The sequence below is a fragment of the Jaculus jaculus genome, chromosome 18 (genome assembly GCF_020740685.1).
Source record: "Jaculus jaculus isolate mJacJac1 chromosome 18, mJacJac1.mat.Y.cur, whole genome shotgun sequence".
NCBI lineage: Eukaryota > Metazoa > Chordata > Mammalia > Rodentia > Dipodidae > Jaculus > Jaculus jaculus.
Window position 1 is genome coordinate 37472418 of NC_059119.1, and position 16339 is coordinate 37488756.

The following is a 16339-nucleotide window of genomic DNA, read 5'->3' on the forward strand; positions in this document are numbered from 1 at the left end:
GGCTTAATGGACCTGGAGAGTCGAACTGGGGTTCTTAGGCTACACAGGCATGTGCCTTATCTGCTAAACCATCTCTCCACCCTGGCATAGGCTTTTGATTAGGTTTTCAGTTCCAGGCATATATTCCCTCCCATAGAGCAGGCCTTCAGTCCAATTACAGAGCATTTGGTTTCTCCCAGAGCAGACATGCCACTATTGCACTTGTTCAGCCATTTGGTCTGTCTGGCCAAACTTGAGGTTTCCATTGTCCACTGTTTTCACTGCTGATGACTTCTGTGTCCCATAAGGCTGCATACAGTGCAGCTTTTTCAGTTGGCTGGGTTCTAGGGAGAAGGTTTCCTGCTCAGCGCCAGCTTGATTTCTCAGTGTCTTTGCTGCTCAGGCATGTGAAGTCATCAGCAATAAGGTCTTACCATCTCTTTCTCATGGGAAACCAAGGGCCTTGGCAATAGCCTATATTTTTTTGGAGTCAACAAGGACTTCCCTGGCCAAGAACTCACTGGAAGGTATCCCATCCGTGGCACTGAAAATTTTCTAGTAACGATCTATGGCTTCTGGATGTGCCATTATTGAAGAAAATAGATTTTCATATGTCTTATTCAGAATATCTTGAATTTTGATTGACCCTTCCCCATCTTTCTTTTATACAATCTCTTCCCCTGACTTGCTTAGGCCTTTCCCATCCCTGTAATCTGTTCTTCTTCTTACATATATACAATACCATCCCCTAAAATCCTTCCCTCTATTCCCTCCCTTATAGCCTTTTTCTACCTTATGTTTATTTATTTTTACCTCTCTTTCTTCCTGAGTGCTGGGATTAAAGGAATGTGCCACCATGCCCAGCCAATTTCTTTAATGGCTTTTCTTCAGAATTTTATTTTTTTTGAAAGAGCTGGGCGTGGTAGTGCACGCCTTTTTATTTTATTTTATTTTATTTTATTTTAGAGCGACAGTCACAGAGAGAAAGACAGATAAAGGGAGAGAGAGAGAGAGAATGGGTGCGCCAGGGCTTCCAGCCTCTGCAAACGAACTCCAGATGCGTGTGCCCCCTTGTGCATCTGGCTAACGTGGGACCTGGGGAACCGAGCCTCGAACCGGGGTCCTTAGGCTTCACAGGCAAGCGCTTAACCGCTAAGCCATCTCTCCAGCCCCAGAATTTTTTCTTCCTATAGATTCATTACCTCTTTATTCTCTGAAGGGTACTAGACATTTTGTCTGGTTTCTTTCCAATTCTCTCAATGAGTAATTGCAGTGCTGTTCACTCCCCCCACACCAAATCCAGTTTCTTTCTTTCTTTTTAAAATGAGTTGCTACCATAAAAGTCACAGGGAAAATATAAGACTGCTGTTGAATGATTCCCAAAACACCCTCTTCCCGAAACCACCTTCAAACTTTTATTTGGTGATAGATTGGGAGATAAAACCAACCTGACTACAAGGATTCTATATTACCAAAGATATTATCTTTGAAATTGATTCTTCTAATGTACAACTAACTCAGATTTGCAGCGAAGGTTGAAAGCAGATAGGCTAGCCGGGTGTGGTGGTGCACACCTTTAATTCCAGTACTTGGGAGGCAGAGGCAGGAGGATTGTTATGAGTTCAAGGCCACCCTGAGATTACATAGTAAATTCCAGGTCAGTCTGAGCTAGAGTGAAACCCTACCTTGAGGGGGAAAAAAAAAAAAAAAGCAGACAGAGGTCTGCTTCAGAATTTCATTCTTCAGAATGAGGGGATCAGCATTTCAGTATATTTCACGTTGCCACCTACATCACCTAAATAGTCCTATAAAGACCTTTTCTTTTGTTAATTTAAAAAATTTATTTAAAACATTTATTTATTTATTTATTTGTAATCAGGGAGCAAGAAAGAGAGAGAGAGGGAAAGAAGGGGGGAAAAATGGGTATGTTAGGGTCTCCAGCTGTTACAAATGAATTCCAGATACATGTGGCACTTTGAGCATCTGGTTTTATGTGGGTACTGGGGAATCAAACCCAGGTCAATAGGCAGTGCAGGCAAATGTCTTAACTGCTGAGCCATCTTTCCAGCCCAAAGCCTTCTTTTTTCTAGAAGAATCCTCAGAGATTATTTTCTATATTTCTGCTTCCAGGTAGGGAAGCACCTAAAATTCCTTTTAGTCAATTTCTTCTAGTTCTGCTTTTGTTAAGCAGGAAGGATATGCCTCAACTTACATTGATTTCTATAACAACAACTTTGCGCCTCTCTCCCCCCATTCTCTCCCTTTTTCCAGCCTCTTTCTTTCTTTTTCTTTTTTTTCTTTTTTTTTTTGGTTTACTGAGGTAGGGTCTAAATCTAGCCCAGGCTGACCTGGAATTCACTATGTAGTCTCAGGGTGGCCTCAAACTCACCGCAATCCTCTTACCTCTGCCTATCCAGTGCTGGGATTAAAGGTGTGTGCCACCACGCCCAGAATCCCAGCCTTTTAGTACTTTGTTTATGTTGTTTTTATTTGGACCTCCCTATGTTTTGTCTTGGACTTCCTCAGAATGCCGGGATGAAAAATTCGCCTGCACAAGGCTGTACTCAGTGCATCGGCCAGTCAAACAATGCGTTCATCAGATCTGCTTCACTAGGTAAGGGATTTCAGAACGTCAGAAAGTGCCTTCCATGGCAGTACTTTTGTGTCAGCAATTGTGTAGGGAGTACTCACTATCGAATTGAAATCTTGGATGAGACAGAAGTTTTTAGCATAACATTCTTAGCTATTCCTGAGGTGTTGACTAGAACATGGATTCTGGGTGGAGGTGTACACAGAACACAGTAATAGATTCTAGAGAAGGTGAGGGCTATGGGAAGGAAGATCATGAGGGAAACAACTGGGAACGGGCATTTATTACCTTGTCGAATGACAATGAAGCAAAAGACCCAGCTCCGAAGTAGAGTGTCACAGGAAGAGGTATTTGGCTTTTAAGTGAAATGTGCCAAGTGCCATGAAGAAAATCCTTCCTGTATTGCTTTGAATTTGTTACCATTTCCAAGTCCTGAATTTCACTGAAGCAAAGGAAAGAAGTCTGAAACACTTAAGGAAATCTAGAAGGAAACAGGACAGATGGGAAGACTAGGGAATAGAGGCATTGAAGAGGCATCAGGGACCTAGGCTAGACCTTCTCAAGGCTTCTTTTTGTCTTCCTCCTTGGCTGTGACATTGGCACTGTGGCAGTTTACGACGCATGTACATCATCAACAATGAGATCTGCTCCCGTCTTGTCTGTAAGGAACACGAAGCTATGAAAGGTAAGATACCAATGCTACTAGACTTTTATTGGGCAGGGACAGTTATGAGAGAGAGAAATAGGGTCGTGATGTTGACAGATCCAAGCAAGACCTAGTTTTGAAAGAGGGAGCTGGGCTACTCCTTTAAATTCCCTCAGCTCCTGCTGGAAGTTACTACAAATAAATAATCTAAGTAAAGCAATATACTTAATATATAAATATAGCCTAACAAAATAGCCTGAAGTCCCTTCCTGAGAGCTTTCTGAAGCACAGGGTGTTTAAAAAAGTCTTCTAGGGCTGGGAAGATGGCTTAGTGGTTAAGGTGCTTGCCTACAAAGCCAAGGGACTCAGGTTTGCTTTCCCAGTACTCACATATGACAGATGCACAAGGTGGTACATGCATGTAGAGTTTGTTTGTAGTGGCTAGAGGCCACCCTCTCTCAAATAAGGAATAAAAAATAAAATAAGTCATTCACTAGAGTTCTAGGGAAAAGACCAAGTCAGCCATTACAGAGAATAGAATTAATGTCCATGTTGATTGTCAGCCATGTTCACAGCTCTAAAAAGAAAACACGCACATGTGCAAACACACTAATCTAGAGATTGTAAGGTGTGGATAGGGTCCATAAAAATACATAGTATATTTAGAAATTGGGTACGTTACAAAAACTTCACCAATCCCAGGTACTATTTACATCACTTCTTGTGAAATTTCAAAGGTAGAAGAAGGTAGAAAGGTGCAACAAGCTCCGTTTTACAAGGGTTCAGAATATATGGCTGTAGACCGTGCACTGTGGGAACAAACATGCTTCTCACCTTCCGCATGGACAGCCCCACACCGTGGCTGTGGTTGGTGATGATACCATAGTCATACCATTTCTGACTCAGCAGCCTGCTCTGTGCCGACTTAATGAGTAAGAGCTGTAGTTAGCATCTCAGAAGGAAATTCACTGCTTGCCCTCATTGCCTTTGTGCAAGCCACCTGCAAGGGAAGCACCTTGAAATTGAAGATGAGTATTTGGAACTCCAAGTGCTTTCAAATATCTCAGGGGATTTACTATACTTAGGTATAGTAAATACCTAACTGCAGGCTGAATGACTGGACTTCATTTTTCTATTTAATAGATCTATGACTAGAAGAATTGGGAGCTGAGTATACAAAGGAAACTAATATTTATTTAGCCACCCATAATAGGCATATATTATTTCATGTTAATAAACACAAATATACTTACTTTACAGAAAGGGATAATAAGGTTTATGAATGGTAAGAAACTTTCTAGTAAATGTTTAGTAACCAGTAAGTGGCAGAGTTGAGGTATTAACCCCAACCTATTCCTTTCCAGTGTTTTTTATTATCTCAGCCCAGAATCTTCTTTTCCACTAAAACAAGAGCCCTTGTTACATTGTTATACCTCTTTCCATGATTCCCTGCAGATGAACTTTGCCGGCAGATGGCAGGTCTGCCTCCTAGGCGACTCCGTCGCTCCAACTACTTCCGACTTCCTCCCTGTGAAAATGTGAATTTGTAGAGACCTGGTGGCCTGTGATATCAAGAAGAAGGAAGAATATGTGGGTGAGAGGAAACAGAAATTCCTTCTTCTCCAAACACTTGCAGCTGGCCCACAAACATGCATCTTTTAAAAGCCAGGCCCTCGGCAATGTCCAGCTCTTGTCCTGACTCCTCAGCTATTTGCTGAAACTTGGTAGCATTTGCCTCATTTTTCAGTACTTAAAATACAATGTATGAATTACATGAATTTGCTGCTTTCAAATATCATAGGCATAGTAGAGTAGACAAGTGATAACCACATGACTTATATACAAGCATTCCACATGTAATTTCAGAAGAAAAGGGCTTGAGGATGAGGGTCAGTGGTAGAGTGCTTGTCTGGCATGCACGCAGCCCTGGGTTTAATCCTCAGCAACAGTAAACTATGCATGGTGGTGCTGCCTGTGCTCTTAGCACTCAGGGGTTGGAGGCAGGGGTAGAAGTCATGTTTGGCCACATGGCAAGTTTAAGGCCAGCCTGGATAACAGGAAAACCTTTCTAAAAATCAGCTGCCACAGCAGCAAACAACAACAAAACCCAGAAAACTTTAGGTTAATAAACTTTTTGTTAAAGGTGCTATGGATTGAACTCTGGACCTTATACAAGCTAAGCAATCACTCTACCACTAAGCTACAGTTCTGTCCCCTGGGAGAATAATATTATTAGGTGTGTCAAAGTATTAGGATGGAAGCCATCCTTGTCAATTTTGGATGGCCATGGAACTTTATTTCTTCTCCTTTCTCGATCAACTCTCCATAATTCATATAATCTGCACTCAGTTTAACTATTTTGCTTGGATTGTCCTAAACTTGCCTAGCAAGTCTTCTTGACAAGGGTCATGGTAATTTTTGTGGTCCCAGAAGATTCGCCAACAGAGATAAGAATTATTCAATCCTACTAGTGATACATAAAGATCCAGAATGTTTTCTTCTAAGCTCAGAGTCTGAGGCTAATGAAAGAGCTGTCATAACACAGTGTAGAACTTTGATCTTAATCGCCTATGATTTCTCAGGTACAATCCAGAAGTAGGGCTGGAAAGTAAGTCCCATTTACTCACCTGTTATGGGAACACAGAGCCCACGGCCACAGACCATAATAGACACCTCAATGTGACTCCATATCAATTGTCTGAGTTTCCTGTTCCTTCTTTTGTGTTGTCACAAGTTACCAAGTGCAAGTCAAGCTTCTGGTGCAAATGGCTTCTGATTTGAGATTAAAGGGCATTTATTTTCAAACATCAATAGGCAGGCAGAAAATATACCTATTGTTTAAAGTGAAGATGTCAAAGACTGTATTTAGAAAACTCACATTCTTTTGTTGTTGTTGTTTTGTTTTTATTTTTGGTATTTACTTTTTTTGGAGACAGGGTCTTATATGTAACCCTGGCTGTCCTGATATATACACCAAGCTGGCCTCAAACTTGTGACAATCCTCCAGCCTCAGCTTCTGAGTGCTTGGATTAAAGAAATACACCACCACACCGCTACAAGCACACTCTTTCCGTGGCACTAGTGGTACCATGTATGCCAGGAAGTCTTCGCCTTCACTGGGCCATGCTCATGTCCCCACCTTTAATAGAAGCAGTTTAAATTTTTATTAACTGTAAGGTTTTAATTTTGTGGTTCTCTAGCTATAAAGCCTAGACGTAGATGTAGTCCAAGTCACAATAAGCTTTACTCTAGATGCCCAGAGTAGTCTCATTATTATAACAGAACAAAATCTCTTACTCCCTACCCCAACAAGGAGGGGCCAGGTGGAGGGGGGAGGACAGGGAGGAGGCTAACAGTGGTAGCAACTTGACTGTATTCACTGAGTACAAAACTAATAAAAAATTAAAATTAAAAAAATCTATTCCCTATTTTTTTGTGCTGGTGTGGGTCTCAAACTCATGCCTCATGCTTGCTAGGAATTGCCTCTACTACTGAGCTGTATCTATAACCCCCTAAGTCCCATGGTTGAAAGTGGCAAATTCTTGTCATTTACTTTTATGTGACCATTTCTGTCTGGAATCTCAATAGCTTTCCAAAAAGTCCAGTGGAATTCTCCTAGGAACGGGGTGGTGGTGATCACATATGATAGTAGTAGTTGGATTCTTTCATAATGCTGAGAAAACTAGCTAATCAAGGGTCAGTTTAGTGGGATATGAACAACTGATTGAAAATCCTGAAAAAGCCCCAAAGCATGTAATCTCAGTCCTAACCATATCATCTAGAGCAAGGGCACAGTACAGCCACTATAGGGAGCTCTTACTGGCATTGCTTCAAAGAACAACCTTAAGAGGAGAGATGAAGATTTAAATCACTGTGATTTAATCAGTGCATGTTGTGTATGTGTATTGAAATATACATATACACAGTTATTGTATGGTAGCTAAAACATCTAAACATGTTTAAGGGACTAGAAAACTATGCCAATAGATCATTGCATACTGTATATATGTATAAAATTACAGTCCACAAACTTATGTAATTAAATCAACAGAAATAAAGTACCAATACCTAATATTTCATTTAGAAAACATTAAAAAGTTTGTTTTGTTCCTGGGATCTGGTAAAATACAAGAAGTAAAGAAAAATCTTCATGAACTGAACCTTCTTAAACCTATCAGCACCTCAGTCCCAGGATTGTGTCAATTGCAAATTAAACATGTTAAAAATAAACTGTTATCCAATTTCTTTCTGAGAATAAAGTGACTTTTGATCTGTTTATTGTATTTCTGTCTCTTTGTTTTGTGAGGCAGGGCCTCATGTATCCCAGTCTGGCCTCAACATGCCTATGAGGCTGAGGATGACCTCGAACTTCTGATCTTCCTGCCTTCACCTCTGGAGTGCTGGGATTATAGGTGTTCATCAACACACCCCATTAAAGCAGTGCTGGGATTATAGGTGTTCATCAACACACCCCATTAAAGCAGTGCTGGGGATCCAGCCTAGGCCTTCATGCATCTAGTGAGCTTTTTTCCAACTGAGCTGCATACCCAGCCCCTAGTTATTACTTTTTTATAAAATATTTTTTATTTATTTTGTTCTATTATTATTATTATTATTATTATTATTGTTTTTCGAGGTAGGGTCTCACTCTAGCCCAGGCTGACCTGGAATTCACTATGGAGTCTCAGGGTGGCCTCGAACTCATGGCGGTCCTCCTACCTCTGCCTCCTGAGTGCTGGGATTAAAGGTGTGCGCCACCATACCCGTCTTTTTTATTTATTTGCAAGGCAAGGGAGGGGGCAAGAGAGAGAAAGAGAGAGAGGGAGAGAGAGAGAGAGATTTTTGCTGTAGGACATGAACACCAGAACTGTGCAATGTTTTGTGTATGTGGCTTTACATGGGTATGGGGGAATTGAACCCAGGTTGGCAGGCTTTGCACGCAAATGCCTTTAACTTGCTGCACCATCTCCATAGCACCTAGTTACTACTTCTTATCTTTTTTTTTTGTTTATAAAATGACCTGATAAAAGAAGCTCTTTATTCCATTTTGAAAATACAGGACCAGAATTGGAAATTTCTCCATTCTATTTGTCTATTCTGTCCTTCATTCCACAACTTTACCATTGGTTTTCCAACATGCCAAATTTATTTACTGTCTACCAGATATGGCCTCTGTTTACTGTTGCCTTCAGGTCTTGCAAGTAATGGTTTATGCTTGACTGTCCTCTTTTGCATGATCAAATTCTTGCATTTGGACTATTTCTGACTGTTATATTCACTGTGCTGTTTTGTGGTGCTAAGGACAGAACCCAGGATCTTGGGCATGAGGAAGGTACTGTCACTGAGCTATGTCCTCACTCCTGGGCACGTGCTGCTCTGCATTTGGGTGGGTGCAGTGCAGAGTGAGCAGGCCAGACCCTGTTTCCCAGCTCCTCCCAGCTCCCTGGTCTGGATTTCCTGTGAGGACTGTGTGCAGGCGGGTCGGTGTGTAGTGAGTAGGCCAGTCCACTATCTCCTGACTGCTTCCATGGTCTGGGTTCCCTGAGCAGATGGTGTATGGGTGGGCACAGCCCGCAGACAGTACCTCTGTTCCTGGCTCCTCCTAGTCCCCTGATACTGGTAGGTCCTATTGTGCCCTGCTTGGGGAGGCCTGGTCCCTGTGTGAGGTGGAGAATCAAGCCTTTTTCTCTGGGATCCTGTCTAGCCACTGCTCACCTGAGTCAGAGGGTTCACAGGCCAAAGGAAAAATCTTGCTTCCTCCTTAATAAAATAAAGAGTTTTCCTAAAATGGGTAGACAACAATGCAAAAAAAGATGACAAAAGTTTTTGAAATTTGAGAGATTGCCACCAAAGATGCCTAGTACTACAATGGAAGCCTCCAATGAAATCATAGAGAAATCAACAGAAATTTATTCCCAAAATAAAAACCCAAAAACCAGTGAGGCACTAATAAAAACAATAAAATAAAACACACACACACACAAACACTGAACTGGAAGGAAATCATCAAAGAACCAATAATCATATCAATGAAATTGAACAGAATCATCCCCTACAGCATTCAGGTTTTGACAGCAGGCTTAACTTGATTGAAGAAAACATTAGAACCCTCCAAATAGATATGGATAAATTGAAGGTGAGTTAGGAAATGGAAGATCTCAACAACCAGTTGATTAAGCTTAATGAAGACTTGATCAAATTCAAGAATGAACTCCAGGAAGCATCAAGAAAATCAGAACTCAAATTGAAATTGTACTTCAAAAAAGAGATGCACACCGTGCAAAATAACACAACAGAAAACAAAAATCAAATAGATATCATTAAAACCTCCCTAGAACCCCTCACCAACGTTACTCATGTGGAAGATTGAATCTCTGACCTGGAAGACAAGACAGAAGAAATTGATCAGGAAGCCAAAAACTGCACTAAGTTCAAAAACTGAAGTGAACAGAATAGGAGGCAACTGTGGGATACTATAAACTGACCAAACATCCAGAGGATGGGTATACCAGAAGGAGAGGAAATCCAGGCCAGAGGCATAGAGAACATATTCAACAAAACTATTGAAGAAAAATTTCTGAATTCCTCAAAAGAGAGGCCCATCCAGATACAAGAAGCCCACAGAACACCTGACAGGACCAAGAAAGAAATGCTCCAAGATACATCATAGTTAAAACTCTCTCTCTCTCCCTCTCTCTCTCTCTCTCTCTCTCTCTCTCTCTCTCTCTCTCTCTATATATATATATATATATATATATATATATATATTTACAACTTCTATACTTACAGACAACAAACCATGGTATTTTCCTCCCTTCCCTCCCCTCCCCTCCCCTCTCCCACTTTCTTCTTCATAGATCTGCTCTTTGTCATATTCTCTCCTTCTGTCCATTAGTCTCTCTTTTAATTTGATGTCATCATCTTTTTCTCCTAGTATGAGGGTATTGTGTGGTATTGCTGTGAAGTCTTGGATATGGAGGTCAAATTCTGCCAGGATAGTTGTATGTAGGGAGTGGTACCCTTCCTCTGGCTCTTACATTCCTTCTGCCACCTCTTCTGCAATGGACCCTGAGTCTTGGAGAGTGTGAGATGTTTCAGTGCTGGACACTCCTCTGTCCCTTCTTCTCAGCACTATGTTGCCTTTTGGGCCATCCAAGTGGTCATTGCCATCTGAAAAGAGAAGCTTCTCTAACCAGAAGTGAGAGTAACATTAATATATGAGTATGAACATTAAGTGTAGTGATTTCAGGGCAATTTTGTAAAAGTAATATATGCATTTATCCAGACAAGAGTAGGCTTTATACCCCTAAGACTCATGACCTCTCCTGCCTAGGCTTTTGATTAGGTTTCAGTACCAGACATGTATTCCCTCCCATAGAGCTGGCCTTCAGTCTAATTAGAGAGCAGCTGGATTCCCCCAGAGCAGACATGCCACTATTGCACTCGTTCAGAACAGTTGGCCTGTCTAGCCACGTTTTCCAGTGTCCACTGTTTTCACCACTGATGACTTTTGTGTCCCATAAGGCTGCGCAGAGTGCAGCTTTGCCCAGCTTTCTGCTCAGCACCACATTGATTTCTCAGTGACTTTGCTGCTCAGGCATATGATGTCTTCAGCAATAGGGTCTTACCAATCTCTTTCATGGGGAACCAAGGGCCTTGGCAATAACCTGTAATGTTTATTTAGTTATTTATTTGAGAGTGACAGACAGAGAGAAATAGGGAGAGGGAGAGAGAGAGAGAGAGAGAGAGAGAGAGAGAGAGAGAGAGAGAGAATGGGCGCACCAAGGCTTCCAGCCACTGCAAACGAACTCCAGACACGTGAGCCCCCTTGTGCATCTGGATAACGTGGGCCCTGGGGAATCGAGCCTCAAACTGGGGTCCTTTGGCTTCATAGGCAAGCACTTAACCACTAAGCCACCTCTCCAGCCTATCAGTAATGTTTTGGAGGAAACATACCTCCTTGGCCAATGACTCACTGGGAGGTATCGCGTCCCAGGCACTGAAAATTTTCTAGTACAATCTATGGCTTCTCGATGTGCCATTATTTTAAAAAGTAGATTTTCATATGTCTTATTCAGAATATCTTGAATTTTGATCGACCCTCCCCCCATCTTTCTTTTATACAATCTCTTCCCCTGACCTTGCATAGGCCTTTCCCATCCCTGTAATCTGTTCTTCTTACATATATACAATACCATCCTCTTAAGAGCTTCCTTCCCCTCTTTCCCTTATAGCCTTTTTCTAGCTTATGGGCTTCTGCTACTGATTATTTGTCCCAGATCACACACAAGTCTATAAATTTGTAGCTAGGATCCACATATAAGAGACAACATGCGATGTTTGGTTTTCTGGGTCTGGGTTACCTCACTTAGTATAAAATCCTTTTCAGATCCATCCATTTCCTTGCAAATTTCATAATTTCATTTTTCTTTACCACTGCATAGAACTCCATTGTGTAGATGTACCACATCTTTCTTATCCATTCATCTGTAGATGGTCATCCAGGCTGGTTGAATTTCCTAGCTATTGTGAATAGAGCAGAAATAAACGTGGTTGTGCAATTATCTCTAAGGTAGTGGGAAGAATCATTAGGATATATGCCTAGGAGTGCTATAGCTGGGTCATATGGCAAATCTATTTTTAGCTGTCTCAAGAACCTCCACACTGATTTCCGCAATGGCTGTACCAGACTACATTCCCACCGACAGTGCAGAAGGGTTCCCCTTTTACCACATTCTTGCCAACATTTATTGCATTTGTTTACTTGATGGTAGCCATTCTGACGGGAGAGAGATAGAATCTCAAGGTAGTTTTAGTTTGCATTTTCCTGATGGTTAAGGATGTAGAACACTTTTTTAGATATTTATATGCCATCTGTATTTCTTCTGGTGAGCACGCCTCAGGTCTTTTTTTTTTTTTTTTTTTTTTTTGAGGTAGGGTCTCACTCTAGCCCAGGCTGACCTGGAATTTACTATGTAGTCTCAGGGTGGCCTCGAACTCATGGCAATCCTCCTACCTCTGCCTCCCAAGTGCTGGGATTAAAGGCGTGTGCCACCATGCCTGGCATAGGTCATTTTTTGATTGGGTTGTTTGATTTCTTCTTGTTCTGTTTTTTGAGTTCTTTGTATATTCTGGATATTAACTCTCTGTTAGATGTGTAACTGGCAAAGATTTTCTCCCATTCTGTAGGTTGTCTCTTTGCTATATTCACAGTGTCCTTTGCTGTACAAAAGCTTTGTAATTTCATGAGATCCCAGTAGTTGATTAGTGGTTTTATTTTCTGAGCAGTGGGGTTATATTCAGAAAGTCATTACCTATGCCAATATGTTGAAGGGTTTCCCCTACCATTTCCTTTAGCAATTTCAGAGTTTCAGGTCTGATATTAAGGTCCCTGGTTCACTTGGATTTGATTATTGTGCATGGGGAAAGACAAGGATCTACTTTCATCTTTCTACATATAGATATCCAGTTTTCCCAGCACCACTTGTTGAAAAGGCTGTCTTTTCTCCAATGAATATTTTTGGCATTTTTGTCAAAAATCAAATGCTGTAGCTGCTTGGATTAACATCTGGGTCCTCTATTGTGTTCCATTGATCTATATGTCTGTCTTTGTGCCAATACTATGCTGTTTTTGTTACTATGGCTTTGTAATACAGCTTAAAATCAGGTATGATACCACCAGCCTTATTTTTGTTGCTCAAAATTGTTTTGGCTATTCGAGGGTTTTTGGGCTTCTAAATGAAATTTTGGCTTTTTTTTTTCTATTCCTGTGAAGAATGCCATTGGAACTTTAATGGGGATTGCATAAATGTGTAGATTGTTTTTGGTAAGATTGACATTTTCACAATATTGATTCTTCCAATCCAAGAACATGGGATATCTTTCCATTTCCTTGTGTCTTCTGCAATTTCCTGCTTGAGTGTTTTAAAGTTCTCATTGTAGAGCTCCTTCACTTCCTTAGTTAAGTTTATTCCAAGATACTTTATTTATTTATTTATTTATTTATTTATTTATTTATTTATTTATTTATTTATTGAGGCAACAAGAGATTCCCTGATTTCATTCTCTGCACATTTGTTGTTAGTATATGGGAAAGCTACTGATTTCTGTGCATTTATTTTGTATACTGCTAAATTGCTAAAAGTGTTTATCAGCTCTAACAGTTTGCTGGTAGAGTTTTTTATGTATAGAATCATATCATCTGCAAATAGTGATAATTTGATATCTTCCTTTCCATTTTTTATCCCTTTTATGAGTGTTTCTTGCATTATTGCTATAGCTAAGACTTCCAGTACTATATTAAATAAAAGTGGGATAGTTGACACCCTTCTTTTGCCCTGAATTTAGTGGAAAAACTTGAAGTTTTTTACCACTTAGTAATATGTTAGCTGTAAGTTTGTCATAAATAGCTTTTATTATGTTGAGATTTGCTCCTTCTAGTCCCATTTTCTGTAATACTTTTACCATGAAAGGATGTTGGATTTTTTTCAAATGCCTTTTCTGCATCTATTGAGATGATCATGTGATGTGTGTCCTTCAGACCATTTATATGATGTATTGATATTTATTTTTTGCTGGGATGACCTGTCAATTGATGTGAGTGATGTATTGAAGTCTCCCATTACAATTGCATTTGATGTTATCTGTGACCTTAAGTGTAATAGTGTTTGTTTGATGAAACTGGGAGCCCCATGTTAGGTGCATATACATGTAGGGTTGTAATGTCCTCCTGCTGGAGTGTTCTTCTAATCAGTATAAAATGACCTTCTTTGTCTTTCCTCACTAATGTTGGTTTGAAGTCTATCCTGTCAGATACTAGGATAGCAACCCCTGCTTGTTTCCTAGGCCCATTTGCTTGAAATACCATGGTTCATCCTTTCACCCTAATGTGGTGTCTATCTTTTATTGAGAGATGAGTTTCCTAGAGGCAACAAATGGCAGGATCCTGCCTTTTAATCCAGTCTGCAAGCCGGGGTCTTGTGGATGGTGCATTGAGGCTATTGATATTAAGAGTTAATTATTGAAAGGTATGCATTTATTCTCACCATTTTTCTTATTTTTTCGTGTTTCCTGTTTTCCCTTTACTTTTATTTATTTATTTGGTTTTTCAACATAGGGTCTTACTCTAGCCCAGGCTGACCTGCAATTCACTCTGTATTCTCCGGGTGGCCTCGAACTCATGGTGATCCTCCTATCTCTGCCTCCTGAGTGCTGGGATTAAAGGTTTGCACCACCAGGACCGGCAACTTTTTTTTTTTTTTTAACTATTATTTAATTGTGGTTTATTTTTTCCTATTTCCTCTTGTGTGTGTTTTGCTTTCCTTTTGGCATTAAGACTTCCTTCAAGTATTTTCTGTAGAGCTGGTTTAGTTGTCATAAATTCCTTTAAAAAAGCATTAAAGGCAATACAATTCAACCCCCAAATACAGGTTATTTAAAAATGGTAAAGCTGGGCTGGAGAGATGGTTTAGCAGTTAAGCGCTTGCCTGTGAAACCTAAGGACCCCGGTTTGAGGCTCTGTTCCCCAGGTCCCACGTTAGCCAGATGCACAAGGGGGTGCACACGTCTGGAGTTCATTTGCAGAGGCTGGAAGCCCTGGCGCGCCCATTCTCTCTCTCTCCCTCTATCTGTCTTTCTCTCTGTGTCTGTCGCTCTCAAATAAATAAATAAAAAATTTAAAAAAATTTTGAAAAAAAATGGTAAAGCCAAGCAAGAATATATACCCTGTAACCTGTCCTGACAAGGAAAGAGAGATTAGCTCTTACAGGACTGTGTACTTGTGTTTTCTTTTTTGTCTGTCAGCCTCGTTACCTCTTGGGTGGCTTCCAATCTCACCAACGCTGAGTGCCCGCCTCCATCCCTCCCTGTTTGCTGTGCAGCTGCGCCTCCGATTGCTCTGCTGGCTGCACTGCGGCTGCGCTGCCGGAGGTCCATGGTTCTGATGGTGGATGGGAGAGTTCAGACTTCTGGAGTTTCTCACACTGTCAGTAGCTCTTTAGTTGATCTCAGCTGTTTCCTTCAGATTTCTTAACTTTGCAAGCAGGGTGATGGAGTTGAAAAACCTGTTGCTTGGTTTCTGCTGCTGCTGCTGCTTGGTGTGCCTGGCAGGACTGCCCCAGGCGGGCACACACAGATCCTGGGCCACAGTGGCCTCAAGGGGACTCTGACTGTTTTCCTTGTTTCTGGTGGGTCTTGGTCTCTCTGGCTTCTCTGCTGTGTCTAAGAATAAATTATACTCCTTCACTTTTCAGAAGAAGACTGTATTTGGTTTAAATCCCTCCTAGGCTGGTTTGGCATAGCTCCTAAGCCATCATCTTACCCAGAAGATCCATAGTTAAAACTCTTAAAAATGAAAACAAAGAGAGTTAAAAGCAGCAAGAGAGAAATAACTCACAACATAGAAAGGCAGTCCCATGAGAATTACATCAGATTTCTCAATGGAAACCCTGAAAGCCAAAGGGTCTGGAATGGAACACTTCAAAGTCTAAAAAACTATGGCTTCCAACCCAAGGTACTCTACCCAGCAAAAGTATCCCTCATAATAGATGGTGAAGAAAAACTTGCCATAAAAACATCAACTCAATGATTATATGAACACAAAGCCAAACTTACAGAGAACACTTGAGGGAAAATTCCAATCTCAAGAGCCAACAAGAAGATCACAATAACCAAAATAGACCAGGCTCAACATAGTATAAGTCAAAAAAGAGAAGCAAACCCCATAAAACACCTTATCATGGCAGGATTATTAACTCACAGTAAGAACCACAAATGTTAATGGTCTTGACTCACCAATCAAAAGACACAGGTTTTCAGGGTGAATTAAAAAACTGGACCCCCCCCAAAAAAAAAACAAAAAAAAAAGTGTACCTTTCTATCTGCCATCTTTAAGAAACCCACCTCACTACTAAAGATAGACACCTCCTCAGGGTGGAAGGTTAGAAAATCATATTCCAAGTAAATGGAAATTAAAGACAAGCAAATATTGCTATATTAATATCTGATAAAGTAGACTTCAAACCAAAAGTAATCAAAAAAAGACAAAGAAGGCCACTTCTTACTCATCAAGGAAATGATCTAACATTATCACAGTACAATCATAAAAATATATGCACCACAGTTTA

General features: G+C 40.7%; 1 protein-coding gene across 1 annotated transcript in view; it reads left to right on the forward strand.

Moving 5' to 3' along the window:
- Nucleotides 1-7491, forward strand: part of Mfap5 (microfibril associated protein 5) — a 32577-nt gene extending 25086 nt beyond the window's left edge. The window contains exons 8-10 of the mRNA XM_045137657.1: nt 2506-2593; nt 3181-3254; nt 4671-7491. Coding sequence (XP_044993592.1) covers nt 2506-2593; nt 3181-3254; nt 4671-4765 — 257 coding nt within the window. The 3' untranslated portion in view covers nt 4766-7491. The remainder of the gene's footprint in view (nt 1-2505; nt 2594-3180; nt 3255-4670) is intronic.
- The last annotated feature ends 8848 nt before the right edge of the window (nt 7492-16339 follow it).